Here is a 22,613-nt window from a genome sequence, read left to right on the forward strand (position 1 = left end):
GAGGTTTATAAGATTATGCATGGGAAAGAGCAGGTAGAGAAAGAGGTACTTTTCTCCCTTTCTCACAATACAAGAACCCGTGGGCACTCCATGAAATTGCTGAGCGGTCGGGTTAGAACGGATAAAAGGAAGTACTTCTTCACCCAAAGAGTGATTAACACTTGGAATTCACTGCCACAGGAAGTGGTGGCAGCTACAAGCATGGACGGCTTCAAAAGGGAATTAGATAAGCATATGGAGCAGAGGTCCATCAGTGGCTATTAGCCACAAGGTATAGATAGGGACTCTGGGGCAAGTGATGCTCTGTCATCTTGGTGCTTGGGGGGGGTCAACAGTGGGAGGGCTTCTAATGTCCTGGCCCCACTGGTGGACCTCCTGATGGCACTGGTATTTCTGGCCACTGTGGGATACAGAGTGTTGGACTGGATGGGCCTTTGGCCTGATCCAACATTGGCATCTCTTATGTTCTTATGTTCTTATGTTCCCCCCCCCCCGCGGGCATCGCAAGTGCCGCCGAGAACAGCCTCAGCCAGGCGGGGGGGGGGAGATTTTTCCTGGGGTGTGTGGCTTCGCGCACCTCTGGGAAGGTCTGGGTTGGCCCTGGAGGCCTAACAGAGGCTGCTAGAGCAGCCTCGGCCAGGAAAAGATGGGGGGGAGCCGACTTACCCTCCTGCTTCTTCCTTGTTCTGGAAAAGAATGAGGCTGGAAGCAGAGGGCGGCTGGAAAAAGGGGCGGGGCTTCGCCATGTGACCGCCCCCCCTGCCTCTCTCCCGGAGCGACGTACCGGTGCACTCCGGCCCGATCCGAGGCCTGCTGTATACTGTATGTAACCAATGCAGTCTCCACTTGGAGCTGTAATTAACCCTGTATCTCCTGCCATGACAAACTTCAACTCAAGTGATACAAATCCAAAGCACACAAGATGCACAGAAAAGGTGAGGAGGAGAATGAGGAACATCCATGGAGAGATTTGATTATGCATAATTTATACAAGCTGAGTTGTTGTTCTTTACTGAACAATAATTTCACAGAAAACAGCATCTGAGCTTCACTCAAATTTATACTTATGCCTTAATTACTAAGCTATCATTCTCATTAAAAGGTAAAGGTAAAGGTTCCCTTGCTCGAAAGCCAGTCGAATCCGACTCTAGGGTTGCGGTGCTCATCTCCGTTTCAAAGCCGAAGAGCCAGCGCTGTCCGAAGACGTTTCCGTGGTCATGTGGCCGGCATGACTAAACACCAAGGCGCACGGAACGCTGTTACCTTCCCACCGAAGTGGTACCTATTTATCTACTTGCAATTTCTTGCTTTCGAACTGCTAGGTTGGCAGGAGCTGGGGCCAGAGACGGGAGCTCACTCCGTCATGCGGCAACCCGGGTCTTGAACTGCTGAACTACTGACCTTCCACAGCCTGCAGTTCAGCGTCTTAACCACTTGAGCCACCGCAGCACCTATCATTCTCATTACTTACTATTTACTTACTAGTAAAGTGAGTGGCTGATACTAATAGTGAAAACAGCAAAACCAGACTAGGTAGGGATTTTGATGCAGTTCATTAACTCTCTATATGTACAAAAATATGGCTTTGTAATTAAACAAAAGATAAGAGCCACTGGAGCATGAGGACTAAGAATCCTCTAGCTGACACAGAATGTAGAGAGCAGCTGAGAGTCAGTTAAGGTGTGTGGGCAGGGGAGGACCAGAGAGATGGGGAAGCCCTGAGAACTTATGGATCCCTAGAGAAGAGGATGAGGAGGCAGGATGAGGAGACAGTGAAGACAGAACAAAAGCAATTATAGGGACACAATCATCTACATTTATAATGAAAGCTCAGGGTTTGAGCAGGAGACACAAAAGTCTGGAAGTATTAGAATCAATAAGATGTGTTATGGCCAAAGATAAAAGTGCCAAATAATAGCTGTGAAAGTCCGTTGGAGTGGTCACCCCTAGCTGAAGTACACAGACTATCTTAGAAAGGAGAAGGACAGACTGAGACTGGCTGTGCTTCTAACAGAAAGCTTAGGAGCTATACAAGCCTGCTCTCTGATTGAAGGCACAGCATTTCTCAGGGCAAAAAGTGGACTATACATGAAGCAAATAAAATAAAACTGGGAAGGATCTCCTTTATGTTAAGATGTCAAGTTTGCTAGACTTGCCTTTTGATCAAAGAAGTTATCTTTCCAGCTATCCTACCAGCTGAATGACAAAAACATATAGTACCTGAACTTCTGTAACAAGAATCATACAATAAGGTTTTGTGCATAAATTACCTTTCCAGAAGTCAGAATAACTTTATCAAATACATAATGCATATCTTCTGTGGAAACGTCATCTTTAGTATTTTGAACTTCTCCTGCTGCTTGGTAGTTGTGCGAGGTAGTTGATGCGGTAGTGCCTGAGCACATATTCTTTTGTGAATGTTCCATTTCTGAATTCTGTCTACTTTTAGTGTCAGATAGTTCATCAAAAGAATCTGTGTCTTGGGACACATGTTCACTAAAAATGCAATGGTGGCTTAGCTCCTCTTCAACTGAAGGCTCTTTATCATCTTTTGTGTTGAGTGATTTTTGTTCTAATTCACAGCATTCACTAGTTATAAGGGATACAGTTTCTTCTTGGTCTTCAGATTTTGTATTTAAAACTTCAGGTTTCTTTACCAGCAAACTATCCAATTTGTTGGAAGTACGTCTCCTGGACGTAGGTTCCATTTCACTACATTCATTAAACTCACATGCTTGTACAATGCACCCATTATCTGTGTTCTGTTTCTCCGCAATGTTTGCCTGCTGCTGAAGGCAACAATTGGTTACAAGTTCTCCAGTTTTTTTGCTACCAATGTTTCCCTTTTCTTTTTTCTTGGTATCAGGTTTGGACTTAATTCCATCCTTATTCTGTGGACATGCAAAATACTTATATGCTGTCCTGAACCTCTCCAGGATGTACTCAAACACCATCTGGCTATTCAGGCTCCGTGCAACATTTCTTTTTAGTGCAAAAGGATCTAGAAAAAAGACCAATTAGTTCTTAGTTAGGACTAAGCACAATATTAACATATTGTATTTCAAATAATACAAATTGTTATGCAAGAAAGCATCTTCCCTTGAGTATGATTATTCTTATTACAAGGTTGAATAATAACATAGAATAAAGACACAAAGAGCAGGGCTATGCTTCCCAAACCAGTCAGTATCTCCTTACTTTATCTGCTGTTTGTTCGGACTGTTAGAGACAAGGAAATACTGCAGTACCTGATTTTAACAGGATATTAATTCAGTCAAACCACAATGCTATTCCCACAACATCCTTTTGGGAAAAACAGTAATAAGAAAATGTAAAAGTACATTTCTCGCTTTGATAATAAGCCATTGCTTAAAATGTGAAACCAGCTGCTTGAGCCATGATTATCTAGCAATATGATATATTCTACTAAAGAAATGTTAAAAATAAACTTGTTAATACTTTCAAATCGTCATGGGCACATGAACATTACTTGCAAGGCTGAAACATACAATCTCCTCCATAATTTCTAAATTTCTAATACAATATAAGACACTTTATTTACACAAAGTTAGGCAAGTAAGGCAAATATAAGAGTTCCCTAATTCTATTTTAAGTGTCGTACACCCCACCTTCAATGGCTATTCGCCTTTTAGGCCAATTTTTGTTCTCTCTGGTTAAAAGTTCTTGTACCCGTATGCTGATAACATATTCTTCCAAAGCAAATTCCAGTGTATAAAACTTCAATAATTCTAACCACAGTTGTCCTAGAGATATCTGGTGTGGTGTTTCCAAAGCTAATGAAGACTGAAAGAAGAAGAAAAAGGAAAACTTAAATTTCTGGTTCTTTGATCTTAAAAATTTACAATTCCAAGAAGAATGCTAAATAGAAAAGATAAATTTACATTCAGAGGCTCTATATGAACCCAGGGATTCTTGTAAGGAACTTGTTAAAATCCTACATCAGTTCGGTCAATCTACATTCAAAGAAAATTACGTACCTTGCCATTTTTCTCCTTTGGCTGACTCTGGGTGACTGTTTCTACAGTTGCTGCTTTCTTGTTACCACCTTTTTGCTGGTCACCTTTAGCTTTGCCTTCCAAACCTGTTCCATTTTTCCCTGCTCCATTATGTGATGGTTTGTATTCCCACACCACAAACTTTTCATCTTCAATGCCCTTTAGCTGGTAATCATCAGCCTTCTTAGAATCGAAGCCTTCAATCTAAATCCAAACAAGGCATCCAGAGAACCAGTTCATGCGCGAGAAACAAACACTGGCTCAGTGGGGTATTCATTTTAAATAAAAAACTGTTCTTAGACATAAACTCCATGATTAAGTAGCACTGCTATTATGTATAAACCATTTGTCTGGATATTGATGGAATTCTCCAGGACTATAAAACTGTTAGATGTCAATAACATTTTAATAACAAGAATGGCCAATACCCAAAGAGCTATTTCCGACATTGCTAAGATGAATGGACTTTCTCCTTTGAATGTAAAACCACCATGCCATAAACAGCTTATGAATCTGCCCTTAGTTTCCAAAGAGATTTGCTGTGTGTCATGGAAAGCTACTGTTCAAGAAACACATCTAAGCCTTTCTTGGCTCTACCTGAACTAACTTACAGCTGTTTGGATCCAGAGCTTTATATATTTTTAACTTACCCAATTGCCTAAATATGATGGTAATATACGTGGTTCTCTTTGTTGAAGGAAAAATATCACCATTAAGGCAAAGGAATATGAGGGGATTCCACCTTCAGCCTGACAATCAATATGGCACAACTATAAAGAGGAAGAAGACAGGTCAAAAAACTGCAATGAAGTTCTATTTTAAAAAAAGAAAGAAACAAGAAGAAACATGCAGAAATTATAACCTTTCACTTTAGCCAACATTTTTCAGTCACAGAACAAAGGCCTGTATAATCTGAAAGTATCTGAATAACGAAGTCACCAATGACTACAAGTCAACCTGATACAGAGCACTAGGGAAAAAAAGAGTATAACAAGTGGAACAGTGATGATCAATGGTTCTCAAACTGGGAGTCACAACATAAAAATAGGTTATGGCTTTCTAGAAGGTGGGTTGTGAGGCTTAAACTTCTGAGCTGACTGACTCAGCACCCCTCTTCCTCCTCTCAGTGCCAATAAAACTAAAAGAGAGGGCAGACCTGTCACATTCCATCCTTTACCCTGAAGCCCCTTTCATTCCTGAGGGCTCAGATCACTCCCAATCACCAGCAGTATGTGAGGTATTGAGGGTGACATACACCTGATGCCTTCTAAGCCAGTACTGCTGGTGGCCTGGTCCAAGCCAAGCCCTGACCTGCACTACTGCCTGGCCACATGCCAGCAACATCAAGCCCCAGCCTCTAGTGCAGGGTCAGTGGCTAAGAAAAAATATTTTGTAGTTAAAATGTTTAACACTGCAGACTAAAGGGACAAGTGATGAAAGAATGAATCAAGGGGTTTCATTTTTCCGTATTTATCCCTTCCTTCTGTCCATTCTTATGGCTGCTTGGGAATCTTTAGTTCAGAGATTCTTAAAGGGGGCAATCTACAAATCTTGGGCAACATTCAGAATTTTGGGAAGAAAATACTGGGTACTGAGGATTTTAGGCGGTTCCTTCTTCCTCTTTGCAATGCCTTCTGACAGCCAGCAGAGGAAAGTTGTTTTATTCTGCTGTTCCCACTCTGGGACTAAAATCCCAGATTTCTACCACAGGCTTTTAAAAAGTGACACACAGCAAACGGAAATTAAACCTAACAGTAAGGAGCTGTCTGATGACCATTAGGCAACAAGGCTCTTACTGAATGTATGTATCTACATAGATAAAGTTGCTTTTTCAAGAGTTCTGTATTTATGTTCTATATTTTTACTTGTGGCTTGGAAGGCATTCAGTTACAATGCTGAGTCCTTGGTGGGTAGTACTGAGTTAAGAACCACTGCTCTAGGTCCTCTTTTGTGACTTTAGTACAGTAATTTTCTTTTTTCTATACTAACCTGTTTGTTGTATGAGTAGATTTAAACTCAAAATAATTTCATTAAGAAAAATGCTTGTGTGCACAAGTGTTTCAGAACATACAGTGAACCTTTTCTGATATTGACTTACAAATGAAGGTCCTTAAACTGTACTGAGGACTGCTATGAAATGTCCTCTATCTGGAGTATTTGTTCAGTTGGTGCAAGTATATTCAATGGGAAAAGGAGGCACAGAAGCCTCAACACACAGGCACATGCTTCACTTGCAGCAGCAGCTCTATAGTCAGCCATCTGGATGTTATCTGATCCAATAAGACAAATGCATAACTGTAACAGATATATATCTATATATATCTATATAGCTATACATAGATATATATATGCACACTATACTGCCAATACTATGACCAGTCACCTAAGTGCAATACTTTTAATTATATTTACATATTAAGTACACATGCAACAAACAAATGCATCTATTTCATAAACTTACTCTAGCCCAGTAGCGAAAAGCCAACACCAAAGGAACAAGGACTGGCTCTAGTTTGCCGAGTGCAGCCAGCAGGTCAGTTGTAAGGCAGGCCACATCATTTCCAGCACTTACTTTACAAGTTAAACCACTGACATTGAAAGAAATTGTAAGAAAAGTTATAAATCATATGATTGTACACTAGTGAATAAAATTTACTAACAAACCAAAACACACAATTCTTGCCATATAAAAGTAGCCTTCTTTGTTTTTTATGGTTTGCCTATATGATTTCTTTTCACATTAGATTCCCTTCACCCCAGATACTGAGTCCACTTCCACACAGGTTGTCTGCCCAGATTCAGTGCTACTGGGAAGTGGATTTTTTCCACACACACAGAACTATATACATCAGGAGGCCTTTAAAAAAAAAAATCAATGATTTCATATTATTATACTAATATATCATTATAACAATAAGTGAACAAGTCCTGTAAATTCCTAGCTTTCTTTCTTTCTTTTTTTTTAAAGTCTCTAGCCCTTGAGGGAAAAGACATATCATTGCAAGGGAAAGGGTTAGACACTTTTTAAAAAATGAAAGCTGAGAATTCGGAGAACTTGTTGCACTTACTGATATAATGGTATGTCCAAGGTGGCAACAGCAAGGGGCATTGTTAGGTTATTGTATTAAATTAGACACATTTTGCTACTGATTTTCAGTATTTCTGTATATACTGATATTAGCCTATAGCTTGTTCATAATCTGTATTTTTATTGCCAAGAGTTTTGTAACCTTGTAACAGTCAATGGCTAACTACAATAAATTAAACTGAACTGAAATGGTATGTCAATATAACAATATAAAATAGCTGATTTAAAAAAAAACACTGAAAAAGCCCCACGGGGGGGGGGGGGGGGAGTGGAGATGGTGTTTGCTGGGGCAGGGAAATTGCAGGAAATCCTGCCATGTGGAGACCCTGCTACCACTTAACTGTATCAGCAGTCACACCAGCAACAGGTAAACCACACAAGCCTGTTTCCATGTGGATACCACCATAACCTGGTGTGTTTTTTTTACTTGGGCACAATCCAGCCAAAATATTGAGCACTTTTAAGTTGTAGTGATTTCACTGAATGATTAAGAATATGCTTAAATTTCTCCCACTGAAACAAATGGGATTTAACATTGCTTCACTTTGGCCACGCTATGCCTTTTGCCGATTGTAAGGCATTTGTGACAACATTTACTCCTTCACCATCTGAGGCCTTGCTTTAGAGCTTTTTCCTCAAAGAACTGCATTCTGCAATTCACAAATGATTATAAAATACTAAATTTAAATTTAGTTCGTTTAAGCTAAGTTCATTTAACACAATCAAATAACACAAATTACACAAACCTTTTAACATCTTTACAAAAAACAACAGGAACTTTGGCATGGAAATCTGATTCCACATCAGAGTAAGAAGCTGGAGGAGGGCAAAAAAGAAGAGTATATCAGGAAATAGAAGAGCCTTCTACAGATCTCTCAATTTTTTGACATTTAAATTTATCTGGGTAATATAATAGGTTAGAATTGTATTATGCCATCTATCAGCTCTCCTTTCTACTGCCAACATCAAACAATGAAGAAAGTGAGTAAAAATAAAGAATAAACTTACCGCTGTTTTTTAAAATATCAAGCACCTGTATCAAAACATCTGGATAACTCATCTAAAATAATAACAAAGATATCTTACTCTCATTTTGAACTGTGAAAATTAACATGACAATCATATTTTTAAAAGTCATAGGGTACAATCCAGGCCTCTGTTTGCTTGTGTAAAAGGCAGGCTACAGGGCCTCTACATGTGCAAACAGGCCCCAAGTTATTTGCTTCTGGAACCTGAAGCCAATTTCCCAGATGTATGAACACATGAAGCCCCAGCACACTATGGCACAGCTGTACTGGGCATGTACCTGCAAAGACAACTATGGTACTGAAATGAGAGGCCCATACATTCACGGTATCCAACTGGGGTCAGCCTGAGCACACCTGCTTGGTGCCCTCATATGGACTCACTGCAGTCTGGCTTGGGTACAGCTTATCCCATGGCAGAAGGGGTCCTGCAGCCATTATTGACGTGTCTGCACCTTACCATGTCTTATCTCGAGACTTTAAAGGAGCTGGAATGGGCTAGGTAGACAGGCAAGATAAATTCTTGTGTCCTGCAGCTGCACCCAGATTGCTGGATTAGGGGGCAGCTACTTGGTGCCTGTTAACCTGGCCCCTTCCAGAAATACCCAGAATAAGACATGATAGGGCTGTACCCCACACCCTGTGGTTTTCTTCCCTTGCATCAGGTGTGGTAAGCATGGCGTACAAATTGCAGATAGCTTATTTGTTTATTTAGAGATTTTTATATGCTGCCTCTCCAGTGACCTGGCTGAGATAGTTCAGAATACTACAAAATAATAAAAATAACAACATAAGAATTATTAATATTAAAACAAGCCACTGAAGACAAGGAAGGGGCATAAAAACAACACACAAGCATTGCATCATGGATATAGCCAGAAATATAGGGGAGCAGTTGCTGGTCTTGACTAAATTTATTTATATTTATTTATTAATCACATTTGTACCCCGCCCTCCCAGGTGGGAGAAGCATCTCAGAAACAGGAAATGTTCAGCTAAATACAGAAGAGATATTCTTGGTTATGATTAAAAGAAAGAACTATCACTGCTTTCTATATAATTTTAGAAGCTGCATAAGCACAGATAACTTTATATGGTGTGTAAATTTAGAAGAAATTAGTTACCTAACAACATGAGCCCTAGCTATTGTTAGAAGGTGATTCTGAAAACCTGTAAATATGGGAGTCTAAACTGATCACCAGCTCCTTCTACAGAGGGGCTCCTTACCTTGTGAAACCTGTCTATCTTTGGTAAGAAAGACTGGGCTCAAATAACTGCTCTCCTTTAACAATCTATATAAAATCAACAGATAGTATTATATTCTTTCAAGTCACCCAATGTTAGAAGTGTAAATAATTATGTTGTAATAAAAACATAAGATTGATGCAAAGATTCTCTAACACTAGAGTTTACTTGTGTGCTATACTAAAATGAATTTAAAATGCTGAGGTATACCTGTTGCCAGGAGATTAATGATCTAAGAAAGTTAACTGATTAATGATCTAAGAAAACTAACCTATGACTTCTTAAGTGCATGCCTATATCCAAACTAGATCTGGCTAGAGTCATTCAGAAAAAGTGGATAGAGCCTATAATTATTAGACAAACTGTCACTCAGAAGTCTTCTTTGTTCCATAAAACCTCTTCTGGACTTTGGCAGACCTGCAAGTCCTGTTCCAACTGCTTTCTTGGGATTGTCCTCTTCCCTTACCACTGTTATTTCACACTCTTATTGAATGAACACCCCAACCAAAAGGATGTTTACTCAGTAGTAAGTCCCAATTAGTTTCAATTTTCACTAGAGTTTACCTTCAAGTAATTATGCAACCTTGTGTGTGTGTGTGTGTTTTGGTCCTGTTAACAGGACCTAATAATATATTACGGTGTTCCTGGGTCTGTCTAGGTCTTGTCCAAGCAGAAGTGCATTCAGAACTCCTTGCTGAAACTTAATTCTCAGGTGCATGGGGCCTGATTTGGATTGATACTGTGGACAAAGGGAGCTTAAGCAGTGTTTTCAACCAGAAATGCCATGGCTATCCAGGGACATTTCATGTTGGGAAAATGGTGCAAGGAGGCTTAAGTTCCCTCTTCTCACATTTCCAATCCAAACTAGACTCCAATGCACCTGAGATTTAAGTTTCAAACAGGACTGGTTTGACAGGACCTGGGACAATCCTGGAAATAGTATAATATGTAGTTAGGCCATGAGAAAGCCATATTCCAGCTATGTACAATGTAAATTCTTTTTAAAAAAGGAATTGATGTTCCAAATATTTAAAATGTTATGATTTAAGAAAGTGTACTGGAATTAGGATGGAGTTTTGAATGTTTACCCCCAAGTTCTAGAAATTAGAGATGAAGCTAAATATCACAGCTGGTCAACTTTTTTTTATACCATAATAACACTTCTAGTGGACCTTGCTTAATGTATTCCTAGGTCAAGAACACTGTTTCTGTTACAGAAACCTAGTGGGAAATCTGAGACACCAGACACAAAGGATTTGTAATTAGTTTATATTACTTTTTTTTACTTACCTTGGAAGGAAATTTTATATCAATATTTACATCACTCGTCTTAAAAGCAAATCTAGTTAGACAAGACCCATACATCCTCAATGAGCACTCTGAAATAAAGAAAAGGTTCTGTAACTTAACATGCAGCTTTCATTACCATTTTCAAAACTGATGCTACTATGACTGCAGTCTTAAAAGTCAATGTACTAGGAAATAAATTCTAATTTTGGAATACATCAAATTGTATTATTTTACCTTCCAGTTAGAAGGTATTTTAAGGTTTTAAAAAAGTAGAAATTAAGATGTGAACAATGTGTTAGTGAAAAATATATAACTATATAAAAATGATTCTCCAGCATTGCAGACCATTTCTGATATACAACTGACAAGGGTACAAGCCCTACTGTACTTTGTTCCTTCATGATGTAATTACCATGTAGGATGGTGATAGCTTTTGATATAGGGCCATTGTATGTTCTTGAGATTACTCCCAAGAAAATACATTTCAGTTGTATTCATGAACTCCAAGCAACAACACATGCACCCTAGGATTACAGTCATGTATGATGAATGCACAATTGTCCATTTAACGAGTACCCACTATAGGACAACATACCTTGAAAAACACATAATAAAGAACTTTAAAATTCCTACTTCAAAGTAAAATCCATGAAAGATATTTGTTATATATAAAGTAGAGAAGTATTAATAACAAGACTGAAAATGACTGACTTTCAGCATTTGCCAGATAAATTTTATCATTCTACTAAGTTTGTGTTTTTTCCTACCAGTACTCTTAAGCATCACTATTTGCCAGTGTCATGACAAGAAACAGGGTACACAATATACAATGAAATTAGAATGACAGTGATTTTATTCACAAACAGCTGCTTTTCCATAAACAAAATGCTGCAAGCAACTTTCTTGTATTATTGTATAAAGAAACAACGTAAAATACATCCTGGATTCTTGTCAGTTGTAGCCCTGAACGGGAAGGGACCTGCAAACGACAAGTGAATCAGTGCTATGCTTGTTAATACGTTCCTCAATATGGACAAAGTTCTTACTCCCTTTATCTTTAAGCACAACATCTTATTATTGAAGGAAAAAATACATTTTTGGTATCTTGAAACAAATCACTCAGGCACAGTTATGAAAGTGTGGAAGACCAGATCGGAATTCACATTCCGGAATGATTATAGTCAAACTAATGTTTCAAAATAAAACCAGATCATTGAACCTTTTACATCCACCAAGACAAAAGAGTCCAAAGAAACATATTTTCAATTAATATCTCACACAAAAAGATGAGGCATGCTGGAAAATGAGCTAAAATCATCCTATCTCATAGTTTTCCAAAACTGCATTTTGTGCACAGTTGAACACATGCAAGTTGCACTGGATGAAGAGCCCAATTGTACTGGGGAGGGAACAGGATAAAAAAAATTATTTGCCTCAAAGAACACTGATGAATTTACTGTTACCTGGTAAGGACTGCTGAATTATCTTCTCCATCTCATATACAATTTTTTGGCGGATTTGGAAATCATTATCAGATATGCCTTGTTCCTTTGCTGCCTCCATCAATGTAAAACTCAGGGCAGTTACTTGTGCAGGTGAAGGGGGAGGAAGAGCACGTAGTTCATTCTCTTCTTGCTTTTCCTGAAGAACATTATGAGTGATAAATTGAAGTATTACTGTTGTGTTTTAAATGTATCTAATTTTTATTTATTCTATCATGTCCTTAGAAGCCAAAGGCTAACCATGGGACTAAGTGTGGAAGCAGCAGCTGAATAACATCTGGGCTTTGTTTCTCCTTTGTTGGCAAGTACTTAGCTTGGGAGTGGCTAGAGTTACATGCTCTTGGTCAATGGCTCACAGATAAGACTAGCCCAGGATGTCTGTTTTATCTGTTAGCTTTCTTTATCTAAGCTCTATTGTTTAAATTGATGGTAATTGTACTTTGGAATTTTCTGTAAGCTGCTTTGGGTCCCTTTGGGAGAAAACCAGCATAGAAATGTCCAAGTAAATACATAAAGAAATAACTTTTCAGGGGAGGGAAGTTCATGAAATGACATTAAGTGGCAACAGAGCCTCTCATGATAGGCATTAAAGACGTTTGAGAATCCATGCATGACTTTTAAGACTCCAGTCATCTCACAATATAATACTAGAAGATGGTTTTTCATTACTTTTGCTCTATCCAAGAAAACTATCCTGCAAAAGCGCTTCAAGATTCAATCTTGTAACCCATTATATAAAGCTTCCCAGAGACCTGCAATTAGACATTATTGATACACCAATGTCACACAGATAAATTTCCCCCCTCTAATTTAGGAGCAAGAGCAGCAGTGTCTATGAATACGTCTCTGGAATCACAAAGCCTAGAACTCCAGTTATATGTAGAATTTTCTTGAAGAAAGCCTTCCCAACCCAATTTAAAAATATATTTGTTTTCTAAGCTGCCCTGGGTACCATAGATATATAGGAGGGAGGCACAGTTCCCTGTAGCGTGCGTTTGTGCGCAATCACGCAGGGATTTCTTCCAGTGGACACACAGCTTCTCCTCCTCAACGCAGGGAGATTCTTCTAGGATGCCTCGCCCTCCCACTTAGCCAGCCTGCCAGCAAAGGGGGCGCTGGAGGTCGCTCACATGTGCTTGCCTGCTGGCCTGAAATAGGAGCTGCCCCCTTGCTGGCTTCTACCACACTGCAGTTTCCTCTGCAGCTCTTCCAAGCATCTTCCCAGCTGACTGCTCCTGGAGAACATCACTGTAAAGTACTGGGTTCGCCGCATGGAGGACTCGGACAATGACATGCATTTGCACACGTTTATTGTACTTCACACTGGAACTGCAAAAGGCCAACTATATACACACCCACCCAGCACACCCACAGTCCCACTGGAGGGTTTGAATTTCCCGCCAAAGTTGCTATTGGTGAATGGTGGGGGAACTAGGATCCTAGGTTCCTATTGTTTAGAGGAGCTAAGCTCCTGACTGTAGCCGCGGACCCCTGGTGGCGGTCCGCATACATAACACCCCTCCCCCCATAGTTCCGACCCTACCTATGTGATATAATCCTTTAAATAGGCAGGGGTCTGCGCTGGGGAACGCCGGGGGGCTGGTACTGGGTCACTGGCTATGGGTTCTGGTTGACTAGCTATGACCTGGGGCTGGGGCGCCTGTTGTGATGGCTGGAGTGTCTCAGGTTCTGTTGGTTCTGGCAGTTGTTCACTCAGAGTGGCTTCCTCGATGCTCGGGGGGTCGGGCTGAACCCTGGACTCTGGTGGGTAGGTGCTGTTCCCTGCAGCCAACGGTGGTGGTTCTCCTGCCTCTGGAAGCTGTTGCCGCCTCAGTTGGTCAATGTGCTTCTTTAAGAGCCTGCCGTCATCTGATGATACCTCGTAAGATACTGAGCCTGTGACTTTGATAACTCTTCCAGATAGCCAGGGGGTTCCAGTTCCGTAGTTTTGGATGAACACTGGGTCCTCCAGAAAGAACCCTCTCGGAGCCTCACACTGCTCTATCATCCTCTTTGCATCTGGTGCCCGGTCCGGGTGTAGCCGATCTAACAAAGTCGCGGGGCGCCAACCCATCAATAGTTCTGCTGGGCTGTGGCCGGTGACAGGGTTACGTGTCGTCCTGTGGGTCAAGAGGAAGCGGGCTAGCTGGAATTCCCAGTCCCCATCCATTATCCTGCTGAGGGCTTCCTTCGCAGTACGGACTATCCTCTCGGCCAGGCTGTTGGTCGCGGGGTGGAAGGGTGCAGATCGGATGTGCCGTACCAGATTCCTCTGGAGAAAGTCCTGGAACTCCGCTGATGTGAAGGCTGCCCCATTGTCAGAGACTAACGTGTCCGGTAGCCCGTGCGTAGCAAAGATCTGACAGAGGGACTGAATCATGGCTCTCATAGAAATTAAAAGCGCTTTAACCACCCTGAATGCCGCCGCTTCCTTTGGGCCCCAGGACCAAGGAGCCGACTTGTCCAGGGGGCAGTGTAGGGGCTCTGCAACTGTGGCCTTGCGTGGCAGAAAGGCATGGTAGAAATTAATTAGTCCCAAGAACACCTATAGCTCTGCTTTACAAGTGGGCGCGGGGGCCTCCACGATGGCCTACACCTTGTCCTTAGCTGGATGGAGGCCGGCTGCGTCGACCCGGAAACCCAGAAAGTCCACTTCGGGAACCCCGAGGAGACATTTCTCCCGTTTCACTTTGAGGCCAGCCGAGTCAAAGCGTTGCAGGACAGTGCGGAGGCGGGATGCGAAGTCAGCTGGGGATGCCGCAGCAATGAGGACGTCGTCAAAAAACGGCGTCACTCCAGGGATCCCTTTTAACAAGCAGCCCATTAATTGTTGGAAAATCCCAGGGGCTACACTCATGCCAAACTGTAGCCTCTTTACCTTAAAAGCTCCCCTGTGTGTGACTATCATCTGGGCCGTGGCCTCGTCAACCGGCAACTGTTGATAGGCCTGCGCTAAGTCTACTTTGCAGAAACTCTTAGCCCCCGCCAGAGAAGCCAGGACATGACTTACAACCGGGACTGGGTAGGAGTGATCGTGGAGGGTCTTATTAAGTGTACATTTGTAGTCCACACAGATGTGGACATCGCCATTTGGCTTAACAGGGGTAACAATAGACGTTTCCCAGATGGTGTGTGATACTGGCTCTATGACCCCCTGTGCCACTAATCGGTCGAGCTCTGCATCAAATTTGGGCCGGAGTGAAAGCAGAGCTGTGCGAAATCGCATGCGGATAGGGGCCATGGTGTGGTCTAATTGCAAAGAAATCGGGGGCCCTTTATAACATCCCAAAAATGGCAGGGAACTCCTCGCAAACCTCCACAAAGTCCCTCTGTACACATTTATTAACCCCCCCCCAATCGTGATGCCCAACAGCGCAAACCAGGCCCACTCCAAAAGACTAACAAGGTTCCCCTCCACCACAATCAAGTCCAGCAATCCCTCGAAACCCTGGTACTGCACTCGGAAGGTTCCCATGCCCCAAATCGGGACTGGGTTCCTTTGAAAGTCCACCAAACATAAAGGCGAGGAGCGTAAGTGGGGTCCCCTGTTAGGGCAAAGTCTGTGCAGCATGTCCACCGAAATGATGGACGTTGCCGATCCCGAGTCTACTTCCATAGGGCAGGGGAACCCCTCGATCCAGACCGTGACTTAGATCTTTGGGGTAGTAGACAGGTTGGGGAGGCGTAGTACCTGTAGGAATGGTCGATCGGTGAGGAGGCAAAGTTCGGAGGTTTCTGCGGCGGTCTCATAGGTTGCAGGGGCCTGGTGTCGTGGCTGGGCTGCAGGCCAGGTTCCCTTGGACCAGCAGACGCGGGCGAGGTGACCCTGTTTTCCACATGTGTGACATGTAGCGTTGCGGAACCGGCATGACTTACACTCATGCGCCTCTCCGCAGCTGGTGCATGTGGAACGGCCGACGGTTTTCCCGGAGGATCAACAAGCCCATGGGGGGGAGGCGGGGAGAACCGCCCAGCCTGCACTCGAGGCTGCGGGTCCCTATGGCTTACAGCGAGAGGGTAGACGGACGAGACGGATGTCCTCCTTGTAGGAGTTCTTGGGCGCAAAGTTGGGGAGCACAAGATGAGCCGCAGACGAGGAACGGTCACGGTGGGAGGCCTCGTGTGCGATGGCGAGTTGGAGGGCCTCGTCGATCTTGATGTTGGCGGTACCGATCATCTTCCTCCGCAGCTTTATGTCACTGATGCCCCAGGGGAATTGCGTTAGGAGGTTCTCCTCCACCTTGGTGAAGGCACAGTCCATAGCCAGCTGGTGCAGGGCTGCCATGAAAGCAGTGGCTGATTCACCATGCTTCGCCTTGCGAGTGTTGTGGGCCGGGGCGTGAGGTACCTCATCAGGGTGTCAATGATTTCCTCGTAAGAACACTTGAGAATTGCCTGTGGTGCTAGGAGACTCTTCGCGAGACGAACAGTGTTCACAACGCTGGAGCTGAGGAGAAGGGCCCGTCGTTTGCCTGGATCTGTTACCTCATTGTAGGCGAGGTGGCAGGTCAGTTGGTCCATCCATGAGTCTCAGAGTTCGGGATGGGCTGGATCGAAGATCTCCAGGTTTCCTTGAGCAGAGGCCATGGCTTTGGCGCAGAGCGGTGTCCTGGACATGGGGCGCGGTGCTGCTCGGGAACGATGTGGGGCGCAGTGGCGTCGGCTGCATCGATGCTCGGTGCTGCGCTGGGATGCAAGCCAAGCCTGGCTCAGCAGTATCCCATCCTCGTCGCCACTGTAAAGTACTGGGTTCGCCGCATGGAGGCCTCGGACAACGACATGCATTTGCTCATGTTTATTGTACTTCACACTGAAACTGCAAAATGGCCCTGCAAGGCCAACTATATACACACCCACCCAGCACACCCACATTCCCGTTGGAGGGTTTGAATTTCCCACCAAAGTTGCTATTGGTGAATGCTGGGAGAACTAGGATCCTAGGTTCCTATTGTTTAGAGGAGCTAAACTCCTGACTGTAGCCGCGGACCCCTGGTGGCGGTCTGCATACATAACAATCACCTTGAAGCATCAGCCAGCTGGTAGGTAGCTGATAAACTTGGGCTGTGGGGAGACTGCCAGGGGAGGGATGTGTGTGAAGCCTAGCCCCGGTAGCTGGCAGAGACCTCCAGAAATCCTGGGGAGGGGGTGTGTGTGGCCTGCGCTCACCATCCAAGGGCCTCCAGCAGGCTCTATGGGGAAGGAGGGGTGCGTGCGGCTTGGCCCCGATGAGCCCATGGGGGTTCAGCCTGCACTCATCCTCCAGCAGGCTCATTGGGAGAGGAGGAGAGTGTGTGGCATGGCCCCAACAAGCCCATGGGGGGGAGGCGGGAAGAAGCGCCCAGCCTGCACTCGCCATTCTAAGATCCTCCAGCAGGCTCGGGGGGGTGGGGGGGAGAAGGGAAGCATGCAACCTGGTCCTGCAGCAGCCCATGCAAAGAGGGTGCATGGACTGCACTCACCATCCAAGAGCCTCACTCCAGCAGTTTCATGGGGGGGAGGGTGTGTGCATCCTGAGCCCACCATCCAAGGCTTCCAGCAGAGATGCCAGCCTCCAGGTGGGACCTGGGCAGGGAACCCCCCCCCCAAGTTATTATAGCTCAGCTCCATATCAATTAGTTCCCCTGGAGAAAATGGATGCTTTGGAGGGTGGACACCAGCATTCTACCCCACTGAGGTTCCTGTCTTCCCCATGCTCCACCTCCAAACCTCTGTTTCTCAGTTGGATTGAAGAATTTTCAAAAAAGCAAGCTGCTGAAAGTTGTGCAGCAAGGGCCAAAACCACCCATGGCACTTACTGCATGGGTGGTTATTATGGGGTAGGGATGCCAGCCTCCAGGTGGGACCTGGGGATCCCCTGCAATACCTCATCTCCAGACTATAGAGATCAGTTCCCCTGGAGAAAGTGGATGCTTTGGAGGGTAGACTTGGCATTCTATCCCACTGAGGTCCCTGCCCCCCCCAGCACCATACTGAAACCTCCTCGAGTTTCCCAACCTGGATCTGGTAAAGCAGTCCTCCACCACCACCCCCAGCCAGGGGGGACATAGCAACTGTAAGCTGGTGAAGGAAGGGGCAAAGGATTCAGCCCATGGGAGGGGGATGGAGGAAGTGGATTTGTCTTTCTTTGTGCTTCATTTAGGGAAATCCATTCCCATCCCTCTCTCCTCTCTCTGTCTCTTTGTAAAGTCTGCAAGACTACCCAGCCAGATTCTGGTGGCCTTTTAAATGGAATTTGACTTAATTCTGTCTCCACTTGTAATGTTTAAGGTTTAAATATTTCCTAAAATATGTTCTAAAAGAATGCATTTGAGCTTTTTACAAGGTTATGGTAGTACAAAAAACTAATGTATGTGATAGCCAAATGAAATATTATAAGCATATATAAGTAAAGTTATACATATGACTTGTAATACAGCCAGTAGTTTATATTTCATGTTTGTATGTTTTGTATGTATTATTCTAAAATATATATTTAAAAGAATTTTTCTGAGATTTTTACAAGGTTGTGGAAGTAATCTTCTAAAAAACTAATGTACATGATAGTCAAATGTAGACTCACTCACAAGTAGACTTGCTCACAACTTAATGCTACTGTTTTTTCCCACTCACGAGGTAGAATTTCTGCTCACAACACTGTGGAGCTTAGAGGGAACATTGGAGGGAGGGCATAAGCAACAGTGACATATTATTAAAGTCCTGTGACTGTTTTTACCTTGGTTTCAGCCAAATTTCCTAAGTTCACTCATGATAATTTTACAAATTAAGTTAAGTGCTCAAAAATATGTTTCTGATAAGAAACTCCAAGCCTTAGTCTAAGACACTTACCATGATATTCTTTTTATGGCGTTTCTCTTTAATATGTTTGTGAGCTCCCTGGATATTTTCAATATGAACTAAGCAGAGCTTGCATAGGTACTGACAATTAGAGTACTCAGGAGATCTCTGTGGGAAAAAAACATATTTAAAATTTAGCAGCTACTTTATGTCTTTTTTCCATGAAGGCTTTTAGAAAATAATAGTAAGCACATGCACTGCAGAAGAACATTACAGGTTGAGATTTCCCCTAATTACCATGTCATGAAGTAAAGAGTTCAGCCATATTATTACATATTACCGAAGTATTCCTGCTCCCTAGAAGCCCCATCCATTCTCATCTGGTTCTTATGTAACCATAATTCTAGCTAATCTATATCTAATTCTCAACATGACCTCTATCTGTGGATATTTAAATCCAGAAATTGGGGCCGTGAACAGACAAGGCACATCTCCCTTATAAATAAAAGCCGAATGGTAGTGGAGAAAATGGTGGGCTCTGTATCCTTATATGCTGCTGAGGTGGCCCCCATATGACAGCCAATGTGACGTAGCAGTCAGGGCTTCAGAGCATGGGAGAGGCTGCAGGTGTGTGGGGGGTGGAAAGCTGAAGAGTGAGGGGGAAATAAAGGTAGGCTCAGAAGGAGATAGGGTTGCCAACTCCAGGTGGGTGAGGTTTCAGGAGGCGTGGGACCTTGGACAGGTACAAAGCCATAGACTCCACCCTCCAAACCAACTATTCCCTTCTGGGGAACCATCATTGCCAATCTCCAGGTGAGGGCTGGAGATCACTCAAAATTACAACTGTTCTTTAGGTAGCAGAGATCAGTTCCTCTGGAGAAAATGGTGGACTCAGTGTCATTATACCCTGCTGAGGTCGCCACAGCAAATTGACACTGAGTGTCCAAGGCCGGGGCACCCGCCCAGAGCCTCTTTCTAGAGGCCGTTGTATTTATTTCCACAACGGGCCTTTTTCCTAGTCTTTCTATAAAGCTAACAAAAGAGACCAACAGAACTAAAATTTAGATCTCAGGCCTAATAAAGAAATTTTTCTGTCCATTTGAAAAATACTGACATGGTTTCTATCAGTTTTGGGGCTTTTGTCACAGTCTTTGCTCTGCATGTGACAGGGCCAAAATTTGTTCTGTTTGTAAGTGACTCTGGGCAAGGATCCCAGAGATACTGTTGACACTGAAGAAGATCAAAGATCAGAGTAACTGAGGTTCAAATACAGCAGGTTTAGGAGAGGGAGACAGAGCAAGGATGAAACATGGAATATTTGGTTATGATTTTTAAAAAGAATATGAAGTGTTCAGCCTTCCAAAAGCAAATCTCACTTGTATTAATATTGGTCTGACAATTTAATAATTTAAGAATTCTAAAGTAAGTCAAGTCAAGTTATAGAACTAAGAAAATAAGGAAGATTGCTGAGGGTTTTAAACAGTCAAATGAGTTCAAAAGGATGTTACAGGCCGTGTGGATTTATTTCCTAAAGCATACCTTGGAATATCAGAAGTCACACACTACTCTCTCACTATGCATTTAAATTCTCTTGCTATGTGTTCACACATACATGTCTGGTCTACAGTAAGTATATATTTGTCATGTTATCAGTCAAGGGGTCCTAAAAGACACTTGGGGGAGCTGTGTGTGCATGAGGGGACAGCTCTCACTAAACCTTGTTCTCAAGAAGGAGGACTACTCTCTGACAGTAGCTATTTCGACAGGTTTGAACCAGTCTCATGTTTGGACCGCGTTCAAAATCCGCCTTCCCCAGTTGTGTCACTTATGATCTAAGATACTGTGTGTGTTAGGGACAGTAGTTGGGCAACTTCCTAATGTTCTGGATGAGCCTTGGGGAAAGTGACCCAGAACTCATTTAGAGGTTGAATTCCTGGTATTTTAAGGAGTAACAGGGAAAACCAAAAAAGGTGACATGACCCATACAGAGTAAGAGAAATCCACAAGGAATTTTGCATATTTTCTCTTAATGTCAAAATGACCATGCAAAATGATCTTGCCAAGTTTCATGTTTATTTTGGGTGACCCTGAACTGAAAAAAATCCACAAATGGCTGCATAGTATATTTGGCCAAGTTTGTAATCTTATGAGAGGGAGGTTACCCCAAAAGTGCATAAATGTAGAAGCAGAGCTTTGGAGAAGTAGGGCAAGGAAAGTGGCCTATGGCCTCTCTGTTCTCTATTTCAGGTTATCTTCTACCTCCTTTTGGAGAGACTGCTCCAACTGAATGATAAGTTGCCAACTAATTTTATTGTCACATTGTCATATTGGATTTATTGTGCTGTATGCCACCCTGAGCCTTGTTTTTTCAGGGGAGGGCAGCTTAAAAGTCTAATTTAACAAATAAATATTACTCTTGGAAACTAGGGAGGTTGCCATAATTTGTAATCTAGTACTATAGACAGTTAGCACTGATGTAAGAAGAGTCAGTACTGAGGTAAGGTGTGCTAGAATTTATTAAGAATTTGTTTTGGGGGGATTTTATCCTCTTAAGAGGAACAGTGGAGAATTTTCCTTTCAGAATTTTGTTGTTCTTTGGAGATTTTGTGGGGTTTTGGAGAATTTATCCTCTTGGGTTGAAGAATAGGTAATAAAAAGTTTAAATGAAGGAATGAACCTAGCTGCCCTAAAATCTTCATTGTTGCATAGCTGAAATGAAAATAGTTAAATTATATTTGTGTCTGGTTGCTTTCACATGGAATTTTGCTTCTTTTGTGCTAAGGTTAAAAATCATCTGTAATTCAAAGCCTCGGAGCTCAGCTAACACGTTAATAAGGGGGAGGGAAGGAGAGAAATTGGAGACCCAAGGAAAACATGGGGGAGAGAAAAATGATGTAAGCTGCTTTGGTTCCCCACTGGAAAGAAAAGTGATATATAAGTGAAGTAAATAAATAACAGAAAACACTGAAGACTGGGTGGAGGCAAATTAGGGTTCCCAGCCCCCAAGTCTCAGCAGGGGTTCCCCCACTTTGAGGGCTTTGATCCACCACTTGCCAGCTGGCTGGCAGGGGAAAACCCACCCCCAAACAGAGACATCACAACGTCACCCAGAAGTGACATCATTGCATTGCTGATGTCGGGGGGGGGGGGGGAACACAGCTCTAGTTTTTGGGGAAACTATGGTTTTGAAGGCAAAAAATCCCATAGAGCTTTGCCCAAATACTAGAGCATCACCCTCCTCTGATGGCAGCGACACAATGATATCACTTCCAGGTGATGTCATCACTCATGCAGTAGAAAGGACCCAGAAGCCCCCTGCTGGCTGCCAGATAGGACCTGACAACCCCAGGGCAGATTAAAGAAAGGCTGGTGGGTGAGTGTGAAGGGGAGAAGCAAGCAGAGAAAGAGAACAGGATAAGGAGCTGCCAGGAGAAGAGAAAGAAGAAATAGTATGAGGAAGGGAATACAAGGGGAAATAAAAGACCCCCATAAGCCCTTGCCAATTCCATTTGTTCTAACTAAATTCCAGTGCTGATCCTGCATTGGGCAGGGGGTTGGACTAGATGGCCTTTATGGCGCCTTCCAACTCTGTGATACTATGATTTTATCACAACTTACTTGAAGTCTAGTAACCAGTGTAGTTATTCTTTAGAATTAATTGTGCCAGAAGATA

General features: G+C 43.0%; 1 protein-coding gene across 1 annotated transcript in view; it reads right to left on the reverse strand.

The window, feature by feature from the left end:
* The window catches only part of ZCCHC11 (zinc finger, CCHC domain containing 11), a 63,750-nt gene that overhangs the window by 39,147 nt on the left and 1,990 nt on the right, over positions 1 to 22,613 (reverse strand). Inside the window, exons 3-12 of the mRNA XM_015411981.1 lie at positions 18,992 to 19,108; positions 12,128 to 12,305; positions 10,665 to 10,753; positions 8,113 to 8,164; positions 7,851 to 7,920; positions 6,478 to 6,604; positions 4,667 to 4,786; positions 3,999 to 4,220; positions 3,630 to 3,804; positions 2,271 to 3,001 (exon numbers count right to left, since the gene is read on the reverse strand). Of these exons, the coding sequence (XP_015267467.1) occupies positions 2,271 to 3,001; positions 3,630 to 3,804; positions 3,999 to 4,220; positions 4,667 to 4,786; positions 6,478 to 6,604; positions 7,851 to 7,920; positions 8,113 to 8,164; positions 10,665 to 10,753; positions 12,128 to 12,305; positions 18,992 to 19,108 (1,881 nt within the window). The remainder of the gene's footprint in view (positions 1 to 2,270; positions 3,002 to 3,629; positions 3,805 to 3,998; positions 4,221 to 4,666; positions 4,787 to 6,477; positions 6,605 to 7,850; positions 7,921 to 8,112; positions 8,165 to 10,664; positions 10,754 to 12,127; positions 12,306 to 18,991; positions 19,109 to 22,613) is intronic.

The sequence above is a fragment of the Gekko japonicus genome, unplaced genomic scaffold, assembly GCF_001447785.1.
Source record: "Gekko japonicus isolate JY-2015 unplaced genomic scaffold, Gekko_japonicus_V1.1 scaffold664, whole genome shotgun sequence".
NCBI lineage: Eukaryota > Metazoa > Chordata > Lepidosauria > Squamata > Gekkonidae > Gekko > Gekko japonicus.